This window comes from Aptenodytes patagonicus, chromosome 7, assembly GCF_965638725.1.
Source record: "Aptenodytes patagonicus chromosome 7, bAptPat1.pri.cur, whole genome shotgun sequence".
In the NCBI taxonomy this organism is placed as follows: Eukaryota; Metazoa; Chordata; class Aves; order Sphenisciformes; family Spheniscidae; genus Aptenodytes; species Aptenodytes patagonicus.
Window position 1 is genome coordinate 20,814,924 of NC_134955.1, and position 12,170 is coordinate 20,827,093.

At 48.8% G+C, this 12,170-nt stretch overlaps 1 protein-coding gene across 5 annotated transcripts in view; it reads left to right on the plus strand.

The window, feature by feature from the left end:
* Window positions 1-11,886, plus strand: part of SLC25A22 (solute carrier family 25 member 22) — a 53,736-nt gene extending 41,850 nt beyond the window's left edge. For 4 of the 5 annotated variants that reach the window (XM_076344263.1, XM_076344266.1, XM_076344265.1 and 1 more), the window contains exons 6-10: window positions 5,275-5,393; window positions 6,849-7,020; window positions 7,826-7,980; window positions 8,857-8,932; window positions 9,784-11,886. In XM_076344263.1, the coding sequence (XP_076200378.1) occupies window positions 5,275-5,393; window positions 6,849-7,020; window positions 7,826-7,980; window positions 8,857-8,932; window positions 9,784-9,937 (676 nt within the window). In that variant the 3' untranslated portion in view covers window positions 9,938-11,886. The remainder of the gene's footprint in view (window positions 1-5,274; window positions 5,394-6,848; window positions 7,021-7,825; window positions 7,981-8,856; window positions 8,933-9,783) is intronic. The other variant, XR_012995872.1, reaches the window with a different exon arrangement.
* The last annotated feature ends 284 nt before the right edge of the window (window positions 11,887-12,170 follow it).

Sequence of the window (12,170 nt, forward strand, 5' to 3'; positions counted from 1 at the left end):
TTGAGAAAGGCAATAAGGGTCAAACATTGTCCTGTGATGATTTTGGCCTGAGGGCCTCTGCAGTTCCCAGAAGTAGTAGAACAGGTGACCCACAGAAGAGTCTTCAGACAGGTCCTTGTTCCTGTGGCGCTCTGTGCTGGCTGGACCACATGGCTGAGGAAGGCAGGATGTGAGAGAGAAGGGAAACTTCCAACCTTCAGGCTGCTGGAAACACATGACTCTTTTTTTTTTTTTTTTTTTTTTTTTTTTTTTTTTCCCCCCCTCTGGATTTCTGAAGCTGGATGTGTTGAGAGACCCATAATCTCACAGCTGCTGTTAAAATAGCAGCAGCTTCATTGTCCAGAGCAGAGGATGTGAGAAGAGGAGTCACTAGGGCTAACTGAAGCACTTGAGTGTGAAGCACTTGGGTACGAAGCTAAGAAAGCAATTTAAATCTGTAGTACACCAGCATGCATTTTAAGTACATGGTTGATTTTTGGGTGCTCAGTGTGTGAGGCCTCTTCGATAGATGTAAGTATTGCCTACAACTTTTTATGTCCTCTTTGAATTTGGGTGTTAAGCACTTCATAAAAACCAGTCCCTTTAAAGTGTCCTACAGGGTTTTATGTTTATCTCCAAAGTGTTGAGTGCCAGACAGCTGTTGCGTTTGGCATGTGTTTGCCAGGTTTTGTTGTTCATTTTTCATGTTCTTGGTTAAATGCTCTGCCTTGGCTGCAGTAAAAAGTGTCTCAAGGCTTCTTATAAAAGCGATTTCTTGTTCATAAAATCTCTCCAGTGTCCCTGGATGAGTTTCCTGCTGCTCTTCTTCAAGGTGTGTTATTCCCTTACCTCTCCTCTCCTCTTTAGTCTTGACCTTCATTTTGCTTGCTGTTCTGGAGCAAATGCTGGCAACCTGCTGACTTAACAGCTCAGATTCCTAGGAAGACCAGTATGATTGCGTTAATTGTGTCTTTGCTGATGCGAGCAAATTTTCTTCCTTTCTGCTTCCCCCTGCCTTGTACCTTTGCTCAGAGGAGAGAAATAGCCAACTGTAATCCTGAGTCAAGCAAGGCACTTTTCCTTCTCTCCCATGCAGATGGGGAGACGGGAGCTTGTTCTCTGTTGCCTTGCCAGCTGATATGTCTCCCCAGCGGTCCTTCCTTCAGCTTCTCTTTCTGGCTCTCCTAAAATACTGGGACTATCTCTTCTGTGGCATCTGTGTAAGTAGCCATTGCATGGCCTGGTTGATCCTTGAGCTCCAGAATGCTCATACACAGGCTGTAAAGTGAGGCTCTTGATTTAGGAAGGAGGGATGCTGCTGCTGCTAGTCCTGCTGCTGTGTCACCTTGCACACACTGTGCTTTGCTCGTTCTCTGGGCAGGAACCCTTGTGAGCCAAGGCAGCCTCTCTTGTAGTTATCCCCTGGATGTCCAGACGCTTCTTTAATGCAGATAACCCTCATCCAACCCACCGGGACTTGTAGGTGGGGGAATCCAGCCCTTCCTCTAGAGAAAGAGCCAGTTAAGAGCTGATAATCTCACTGCGCCTATTCAGGGATAACTATCTGGGGGGGGGGGGGCTCTGTTATTTAGCACACAGAGGCTCAGGGAATTACAGTGGGTTGAAGTTGTAGACATCAAAGGTCAGCCAGAAAGTAAACGCACTTTCAACTGTTAATCTAGAGGGAGCTAGAGATGGGGTGTTTAATCACAGAATACACCTATGAGAGGAGCATTGTGTCCATTCCAGGTGCGTGTCTTGGGACAAAACATGGGTTGTGTCCATGCTCAACGTGCCCAGACGTGTTGCCCTGCCCATCGTTCACTTCCACAGACATTCGTATTGGAACAAAACACTTGGGATCTCCCGCTAGGGCAAACGTGATGTAATGGGTGCAGGCACAGAGTCATCTTCCTCTTGACTTAGTCCAAACACGCAACGCAGAGCTTCTGTGGCCAGAGGTAGGTTGTACCATACCTGGAGTAACGTCTGCCAGAGCAAGAGTTAATCTGGTGGCATTACTTTGAGCAGTTATTAGAGTGGATCTGTCCCACATCAGTGCTTTGTTTTGCTTGTCTGAGGCATTTTTGAGCTGGCACTAGGAGTGGGAGGGAGCTTTCTTGCGTTTACATTTCCCAGCATCATAGCTCCAGCTTTTCTGAAATGCAGTTGCAATAGCTTGTTGTTCCCTCTTGGAAGGTCAGGGGTTGGGTTGAAGGGACTGACTGGCAGTTTGTGTGCACGTCCCTGTGTGGCTGTGGCAGACAGGTTGCCCTCCCGTTGAAGGACAACTCCTGTGTGTTGGTCCCCTAATCCATATCAAAGACCCACTATTTAAATTGTTTGAAAGCAGCTGACTCTCTCTGGTTTGAAACTCTTGGGGAGCTTTCTACAATCTGTTGGGTTGACAGACCAGAGGCAGAGGTTATTTTGAGTGAGGAAGGTGACATCCAAGCTGGGGACAGTAACCTCTTGGGTAGCAGAAACAAACATATGGCTTTGTATGGATGTTTCCTTAGGTCAAAGATTCCTGCCTTTGGAAATCTTGTCATCCATATTCCAGAATGGCTGGTTTGGGTCCCTCCCCAAGCACAGTCAACTCCTACATGGCCAAAATTTTTCAGAAACTTGAAAAAAATCCTACTCTGCTCCCATGTGACATCAATATACCAGTGCTTTCAGAGATCCTAACTTTGGACTGATGTGTTGCTCTTGAAAAGTCCTCCATAAACCTCTAGTTCATGCTTTTTGACTTTCTTATTTTTCAGCTCTAGTTTGAAACTCTAATTTAGATTGAGCATGAATCTTCTCCCCTTCCTGTTTGATATTGTTGATTTGTCACTAATTAATTGCATGTCAGTTAAAAAAGTGGAACAACTGATTTCTGCCAGTGCAGAATTTGGAGCTATTGTGTATATGTTATATTTAACACCCTCTTGCTTTGATAAAAGATGGTTTCTGCGTTTGTAGGACCAGATCCTTGCTGGTGTTGCAGCTTTTGAAGGTAATTGAGATGTGCCAGTTTTTAAACCACTGAGGATAAGGCCTGTGGTGCCTTAAATATTTAAACCCCCTTGTCATCTAGAGATGAATCGTTTTCAAACTCCTTTTTTGCGCAGACTGGTGAGGTTTTGCAAAGGAAGTTTGACCCCTGTATGGCAAATTTTTAAACCTCCTGACAAAAGATTTGCTTATCTTAGGCTTTTTTTTTTTTCTCTTCGACTCCCCCCAGTTCCCAGGATATGCAAACCAGAAGCTGAAAGCCCTTGTTCTAGGTGCTTTTGATGTACCTGTTTGACATCTCTAAAATACACCCACGCACATAAATCCTTTGCTGGGTCACACTGGCGTAGGTCCATGGAGTTCTATCAAGCCAGGCTGGCTTTTGTTGGCTGGGATAATGGTCCACAGATGAACACGTAGGGCAAATCTTCCTGATCTTTTGAACTGGGGATCAAAGCGGTCGCGCTGGATGAAAGCCAGGAGACATGTACTCCAGGGATGCTCCAGGGCTCTTGCTAAAGTGGGAGATGCTCTGCTGTGCCATAGAGGAGGACTGGCAGCCAGCTCCTTTGGGTAGTTTGCTTCCTGCTATGGCTGGGCTAGAGGTTGTACAGCCTTGCTGCTGACTGTATTGAGCTGTGCAGAGACTGGCGGTGTGCTTCAGGCCACTGGAGAGGCACAAGTTGGCCACCTCCAGGCATCAGTGCCAGGGGGGACCTCTGGATTTGCATACCCTGATACCTACATACCTCCAGGAAAGCTTGCTGCACACAATTCAGCGCCCGTGTGGGTAACTCTGCAGGAGGGATTGTGTTTTGCAGCTTCTCATCTGTGGGGGGATTTGGAAAGGGGAGTGAAACGTTCCTCCCTTTAGCCTCACAGGAGAACTCTATATTTAGTCACTGGTAATCTCCGTTGTGGCTCTGTGCCTCTAATCCCCTACTCCAGTATCCTCCCTGGAGAAGATGAGAGGTGGAGAAATTGGCACGGCTGACGTGGTGGGGCAGCAGGATTACGGCGCATCTCCCCTCCCTTTCTATAGGGTTGGCATTGAAACTTCTTTGCTGGCCCGCAGTGCCACAGCTGTGCTGTGTGTGCGTGCATATGAAACCCCCGGTAAGGGAGTGTGGCTTGGTTTTGTAAGGGAATAGGGCATATCATTGTGGGACTGCTTTTACCATAGTGTGGGGACTCGCCTTAAGATGAGGTATTGCTGCAGGAGCAGGGCTGGGGGCAGTAAAAATAGTACTTGCATTTAAAACAGAAAAAAGAGGAGGCTGTTTCCCTCTGGCTGTGTGATTTATATATACCTTTGTTTTGGGTTTTTTTTTTCCCTTTTAGAAAAGAGCAGATCAGAGGCACTTTTTTTCTTTTAATCAAGTCAGTGTTTTCTGGTGCCAAGGGGTGATATTTTTTTACAGGGCGAAAACTCATCAATTTCTGAAAATTGAGGCTTTCTTAGCATTTGCATCCTGAGTTCCTCTTTTTAGTCTTAGCTGGGCTGTTTCGTGGCTTTGGGATGGAGGGAGCTATGAAATGCTGCATTTTGTTAGGCAAGAACATGTCGCTGATAATCCCTGCTCTCTAGTGCAGAGGATGCACAAAGCTGCAGTGCTGGGGGTCCATCCCATCCCTTGTCCCTCAGGCAGGACCAGTTTAGTGCAAAGGCTACTTTTTCAAGTTTGGAAAGGCTGGTGAGGTGAAGAAGCTCCTAACTACAGGAGAACTGCCTCCCTGACTCTCATGTTTGCTGTTTATTTATTTTGCTTTTGTCATAGAACTCCAAAGCAGCAACTTGAATATTTCCCCCCCTTGCTCATTGCCCTGTGGTCTCTGTTAGTTTGTTTGTGGGGATGTTGACTGTTTTAAAGAAGTAGGCTGGCAGAAGGAAAGCTGCTTATCCCCCTTAACGCTCAGGTCCTCTGCTTTCTGAAGGCTGTGCCCTGACCAGGGGCAACGCTGGGCTGGAAGAGAGCTGCAGCTATCTGTCTGGGGATGGAGAGGGTTGTGTGTTCCCATCCAGGGCTGTTCCGGCTGGGCTTGTGGCTTTTTCTGAATGTTTTGTTTCTGGGGCCAAAATGGGTCTTTTCCTCAAGATCGGGTGATGCCGGCAGAGTTGTCAAGTCTGGGCTATGCTGAACTGTCAAGCCTAGCAGGTTTCCCCGTCCCCCCGGCTGCCTCTCCTGTAACCCCCAGGGTCAGAGGTGTGCCCCAAGCCCCTGCACCCAGCTGCCCTGGTGTTACTGCAGGCCACCACCACTGACTGACTCTTTCTCTCTTTTCTTTGGGCAGGAAAAAGCTGACACTGCTGAGGGAGATGCTGGCGGGTTGCGGTGCAGGTACCTGCCAGGTGATTGTCACCACTCCCATGGAGATGCTCAAAATCCAGCTGCAGGACGCAGGGCGAATTGGTATGTGGGCTTCTCTTCCCTGTGCGCTGAGCAGGCAGGGGGAAAAGGGCTGGGACTGGGCTGTCAAGGCAGAGGGGGAGGGAATGAGCAGAGAAAACCCTTTTTTTTGTGAGTGATTAAAACTTGGTAGTTACTGTGTGCCTAAAAAGGAATTAGCATCCTCCAGTGCTTTTCCTGTGGTGCTTCCTCCATCTCCATGTTTTCTGGTGTCTATTCTCTCTCTTCTACCACCCATAGCACCTCCTTAACAGCTTCCCAAGGGGAGGTGTCCTTTCCAAATGACTTGTCTCCCCTCTTACTCTCTCTTTTTTTCCTCCTGACAAAAGCAGCAGTTGTCTCAGCTGAAACAGTAAATAAAATTCTCCCGGCACGCTGGGTTTGGAAGAGGTTTGGGGTCAGGCTTTTGGGGCTGTGGGGAGGAGCTGGCACGCAGAGGCAGGAGGGATTGCGAGCCTTTTGATTGAAACACTGTGGGGTGTTTCTGGTGAGAGCAGAGACCAGTGTCTGGCACAGAGGATCTGGGCAAAAGAGCTGTTTGCTATGGCCTTAAATCTCTTCCAGAGGTCGGCCTGAGGTATGGCCTCGTTCCCCAGGAGCCCTGCATGACACTGTTACATACAACGTTTGTGGCCCTTCCTGGAAAATGGGCCACTTTGTCCTTTAATCTCTCCTTTGATGTGGTATTCCTGAATAATCACAGATTTACTTTGTCTTTCCTCTCTTTGCTGTTTTTAATGCAGACCTTATCCTCTTTGTGGATATTATTTTAGAAAGTTTGAAGGAATTAAGCTATGGTTTGAGGGTTCAGACAAAGTTTTCACTGCTGTGAACAGCCTGTTCTCTGCGTGGCAAGAGACCTGTGGTATGCTGGTGGCAGGCAGAGGATTGCCTACAGGTTGATGTGCTCTCCATCTTCTGGCCGAAGAGCAGAAATGCATCAGTTTGAAAAGGCTGCGTGTATAAATGTGGCATACCTAGTGCAGCTGAGGAACTCCCCAGGTTAATGATTGCTTTCAAGGGAAGGAAGCAAAGAACAGAAGTGTTGAACCTCCCTCATTCATTAATATCTTTTGTTTGTCCTACCCGGGGCTTGGGAACGTAGCTGGAAGCAGGTACCATCATCTGCCTGCTCATGGCAGCTCCTTTTCTCTGCACCGTGGAGGTCGTGCGTGACAGGCTCCTCCTGCTTACGTAAAACCAGTCAGTAGGAGAGCGCAGCGGACAGCGTTGTGGTGTGGCAGCAGCCAGCTCTGAGACTGGGACAAGCTGGGTTGCCTCAGACTGAGGGAGATGGGCAGACAGGGAGCAAAAGCTTGCAGGGCACCTGGCTGGCCTTAGTCTGCATGTTTTGGTGCACCTGGAGATCTGCCTCTTCCTCCTTGTCCCGTGGCACCAGGCAGCAAGAGACTGCTGTTGAGCATCTTGCAAACCAGTGCTCTCTCTGCTCCTCCCCAGCGGCACAGAAGAAGCTGATGGCAGCGCAGGCCCAGCTCTCCTCTTCCTCTGTGGTGGGGGCGGCAGAGCCAGCGGTGGAAACACGCACCACAGCAATGCAGATAACAAGGGAGCTGCTGCGGAGCAAAGGCATCACAGGACTCTACAAGGGCCTCGGAGCCACACTGCTAAGGTAGGACGGTGTGGGCTCGAGCGCAGGGCACCAGTGTTCCCAGTCTTGAACGTAAAGCACCAGCTGTCCAGGGGATGAGACTGCAAAGGGGGTGTTGGCTTCAGGGGGTGTGGGTTTGATTTGGTTTGGTTTCCATGCACAGGTTTTGCGCAATAAAGAAGTGAAGGTCAGGGAAGCGAGGGAGTCTACCTTTTATTTCTGGAAGATTTAATTCTGCTGCTTTCTGTGGAAAGTTTTTGTCTCCCCCATGGTCCACATTTTAACACTGTAGAGAAGTCCTTGTGAGCTAGCAAAGCAAAACTGTCACCTCAGTCTCCAGAGTATGAAGTGGGTTCTGGCCCATGGAGCTGTTGGATGCAAGGACCAGTGCCCTCTCTGACATTCTTTACCTGGGCTTTCACAGAGTGACTCTCCTCTAGCTTTAACAAAGGCAGAGCTAAAGCAGCGCCTGGTGGGATGAGGTCAGGATGCAAACCTCTTGTAATTAACAAAAGTGGACAAAACGATTGACCTCTGAATGTGCTGGGGTCTTCAGTTTGAGTCTTGAAAAATTGGGGAGGCCATTGACTCTGCAGGGCTGCATGCGTCACATGGGCCTGTTGTCTTTTGTGCAGTCAGTTTTGCCCCTGCTGAGTTTCTGCTCCTGTCTGCGTTGCAATCACAGAGCTGGGATGTCTGTGTTGCACTCGTGGCTGTGCTGTCAATGCTTGCAGCCCTTTCTTTGATGCTCAGTTTGTTGGTGTCCCGCTCTGATTTTTGTTCATCCTTGTTCTTCTTTCTTCCCCTTCCTCCCTCCCCATCGCAGGGATGTCCCGTTCTCCATCGTTTACTTCCCGCTGTTTGCAAACCTGAACAAGCTGGGCCAGAAAGACCCCAATGTCAAGGCTCCGTTCTACGTGTCCTTCCTCTCCGGATGTGTGGCTGGCAGTACGGCTGCAGTGGCTGTCAACCCTTGCGACGGTGAGTCCCGAGTAGCCTGTGCTGGTGGCCTGGCACCAAGTGACAGGAGTCAGAGGCCCACGAATGGGCTAAGTGAGGAGGAAGGTGACTGTGCCAGCCTCTTCACAGCATGAGCGCACAGGGAGGTACAGGAGGGGAGCTCTGCTGTCTGAGCTGCCTCCAGCTCAGATGATGTTTCCTTCAGCTGAGCTAGATCTTTGGCCACAGCTTACAGAGGTTTGCAGTACTTGCTAGATAAGTCAGGAAGAGGGTGTCATTCATTTCAGTCATTCTCCACAGGAATGGCTGCAAACATGCTCCTGAAAAGGCACGTTTCCATGTGGAGTGATAGTATGCACACCATTTACATGCATATGATCATGGACAGCCAGGGGGACCCTCAGATCTATGGCCTTTTCTCCTGCTCCACAGCATCTGCCTTAAATATCACCTTGGCTTCTCTGCTGTGAAAAACACCAGAAAGTAAATCCTCTCTCCCCAACATTGCACATGCTCCAAGGTGTGAAGAAATGTAAGAGCAGCATCGTATATTTAGATACTTCTTCCAGAAGGAGCTGAGTATTTGAAAATCAGTTCCCACTTTGCAGAAAGATGTCTGAATTTGGAAGCATTTAAAGCTTAAGTCAGCCTTGGAAACCTTGGTCACAGTGAGGGGAAGGGGTTGGGTTTTGGGTGGCTGTATTTTTCTTTTATCCATTTGTAAAGGAATGCGTTTTCCCCTGTTTTGCTGATAAATATATGAAAATGGTCTGTGTTCTTAGTGATCTCATTTTGACTGTGTTTCAAAGACATTACTCTCAGGGTGGCTCTTGCCTGCTGAAGAGTGTGCTACATTCCCAGTGCTCACCACTGTCTCTCTTCTCTCTTTCTCCCCAGTGATCAAAACGCGGCTGCAGTCCTTGCAGAGAGGAGTGAACGAGGACACCTACTCAGGAATCCTGGACTGCACCAAGTAAGACTCCTCGTGAAGCAGGCCACCACATCAGATGTATGGCATCTGCTGCTGCCAGGCAGTCAGTGCAGCTTCTAGACCCAACCAGCAGCTTCTCTGTTTCAGGTTCCCTCTGAACCTGTGCTTTTATCTATCTATCTATATGGATAGATATATACTGTTCATATATATAGGTATATAAAAGAGAACTTCTTCCTATTTTGAGCAAGGTAAATACAGCATCTATATTTAAATGCTTCTGTCAAAACCCCAACAGTCATAACACAGATTTTCTTTCTGCAAAGTGAGGCAGTGCTCTGGCTGTCTCTCCCAAGACACTGTTGTCTGAAAACCCTGCAGCATTAAGGCCCATCTCCCTCCCGGGACAGCTCTGAACAGCGGCTGCAGGAGCGCTGTCTGTCTGGGCTGTCCCCAGCCGCACTCTCCTCTGACCCTTTGCTGAACTGTGGTCTGGCTGCTTCAAAACATGAAGGGAGTTTCAAAACACAAGTGCTCTGCTTCTGTATTGCTGTTGTAGTCAGAGTCTCTCACCAGCTGGCTGTGTCTGAGGCCAGACTCCACCTACTGAGGGTGGAGTGGGCCCCAACTTTTGAACAGGGGGACCTCTTGGATGCAAGCATGGGGTTGTCTTAGCTGTACATCCAGACCCAGGCAGTCTGGCCTCCTGGCCAGACGTAGGGATGGGGCATGTTTCTCCATGGCCATTCGCAGAGCACATGGGGGATGGGTGGATGATCTGCTGTGGAGGCAGTGCCAGGCGACAGGCAGAAAGCCAGGGCATGGCCAGAGGCTCTCCTGGTGTGGTGGAGGGGTGGGATGGACACTTACCTGTCTGTGCTGTCTCTCCCCAGGAAGATCTGGCAGAAGGAAGGGCCCATGGCCTTCCTGAAAGGGGCGTACTGCCGAGCCCTGGTCATTGCTCCTCTCTTCGGCATTGCACAAGTTGTCTACTTCATCGGCATTGCGGAGTTCCTGCTGGACATGCTCCCCAAGCACCGGGCCTAGCCCCGGCGCACCTGCATGTGCCCTCCCGCCCTCTGCCACGCCGAATTCATCCCCGTGTTTGTCATCCGTGTCAATTGGTGTCAGAGCAACAGCACAAAGGGTTTGCACGGGGATGCCGAGGGGACGTGGTCTCCAGACAAGCAAACATGGGGAGGGAGAGAGTCCCTTTTCTGTCATGGTCTGGAACATGTCCCCTCCTGCTCCTTCCACGGACAATACCTAATTATGCATTATTTTTTTTCTTTCCTTCTTTTTGTTTTTAAATTGTTATTTTTAAGGACGCTGGTAAGCACAGACTGGGCTTGCAGACCCAGAAGTCTCTTCCCAGCCTTGGGGAAGAAGAGGGGTGGGAAAGAAATAACCTGAACCCTTATCCACCCCAGTCCCCCTCTTTCTTCCTGGAGTTGCCAGCTATCTGAGGAGGAGCTGGAGGGGCAGCTGTGTCCCCTCAGTCCCTCCTCAGCTCTGCTGGCCCTGGGTCAAGAGTGGGCACTGCACAAAGAGGGCTCATCTCATCGCCGCTGGAGGCAAGGGTGGGGGGCTGCTGGATCTGGCAAATTCCTTGGCCTGGAAACTTTCACACCTCCCTTCTCCCTTTCTCGAAAATGAGTTGGACTTAGGTGAACTTCTTGGAGACCAGAGGAAGGGAAAGGGGATTGTTACTACTAATTTTGTAATTATTTTTGTTTTAAAGCAAAGGGATGTCCCTCCTAACTGGGTGTCACAGGCACATCTGGGTGAGGTGCAGAGATGAGATGTCTGCTCTGTAGGGAACATGTCTGTGGGATCACACGAATGTCCGAAGGTGCTTCACTGCTTGGCTGCAGGCAGGGGAGGGAGAGGAACTTGGGATCAAGTTATTTTTTTTCGGGGTTTTTTTCTGTTTGTTTGGTTTTTTAATGCAGGGGTTATGGGGAGGGAAAACCAGACAACAAGAAACCACTTACATTCCTTCAGCCTGCCCGCCCTGGGGTTATTAAAGTGGTGGCCGCAGGTGTAGATAGCTGATTTTTTTTTTTTTCCAGCCTGGCCCCAGGTGCATGAAAGGAGGTGCCTGCTCTGCTTCTATGGTGCCCGACCTCAGGGAGCCACACTAGAAATGCCATGCCTGTGTGCTCACCTTGCAAGGTGAAAACACAAGGTCTAATTGTGCTTTGGTGTTTGACTTCGGCATGTTTGGAGCCAGCCGGTGTTGAAGAGGCGGAGGCTTCCCGCACCCTGAGCAAGGAGCTGTTTGCGCATACGTGATTATGGGGTCAAGTCCTCTGGATCATGAAAACTCATCATCCCGCTCGCTTCTGGGGTGGTGATCGTTGTTGGGTGGCAGGGGGCAAATCCACACCTACAACCCGCTCTGTCAAAGGGACACTGCCCCAGCTAACATCACTTGTCAGAGGACTTCCTCGTTCAGCACTCTTTTGGGCTGTGTAATTAATTCTAGTTTAAATGATCCTAAGTGCAAGATCGACCAATTCAGTGTAATCTTCTCCATTATTTATTCCATTTGGTGCAATCCACCCGACTTTGGTGTTTAAATTAAACTGGTCGAATTCACTTTTCTTTCCTCCTTCTTTTCGTTTTGTTCTCCAGGTGCTTGCTTGGTGTTTGTGTTTCAAATGTATATTTAAATTAATTAAAAAAAAAAAAATCCCTGTTTTTAATGTTTAAAAGAAAACCACCTCTGTTTCAACATTCTTGGTTTAGTTTTTGCAAAACCTGTATGTGAAGGCTTTCTTCCTTGATGCGTCCTTTTTCTCTTAGAAAAAGTTGTTCTGTCACTTTGCATATGTGAATAATTTTTTGGTTTTTTTCTTAATGACTTTGTTTATCTGGGAATGAATCTGTGCAAAGACAATGATAGATGTCTGTGCTGTGTGTAGTGCTGTGATGCTGCTATTGCTCTGGATTTCCCTTGGGTGGATTAAAAGAGAAAGATTCTTTTTTTTTAAGGTGCCCCATTCCTTGCTGCTTTGTGACTTACAAGGAGGGTCCCCGAAAGAAACCTTGCCCATAAAAGTAGTGGGATTTCTGCTTGCCCTTCTGCCTGCAAGGATTGCCCCCTGAAGCTGGGTGATTTGCAGCTGCAGGGGGGTGCGTGGGGTGCAGGTTTGTGTTGTGGGGTTACATTTGGAGGAAAATTTGGTGCCGTGAAGGATTGAGGTTCAGGGAAAGCTCTCCTTGTCCTTTTGGATGCTTTTAAAAACCTCTTTGTAAAACTGACTCTTCCTCCCGA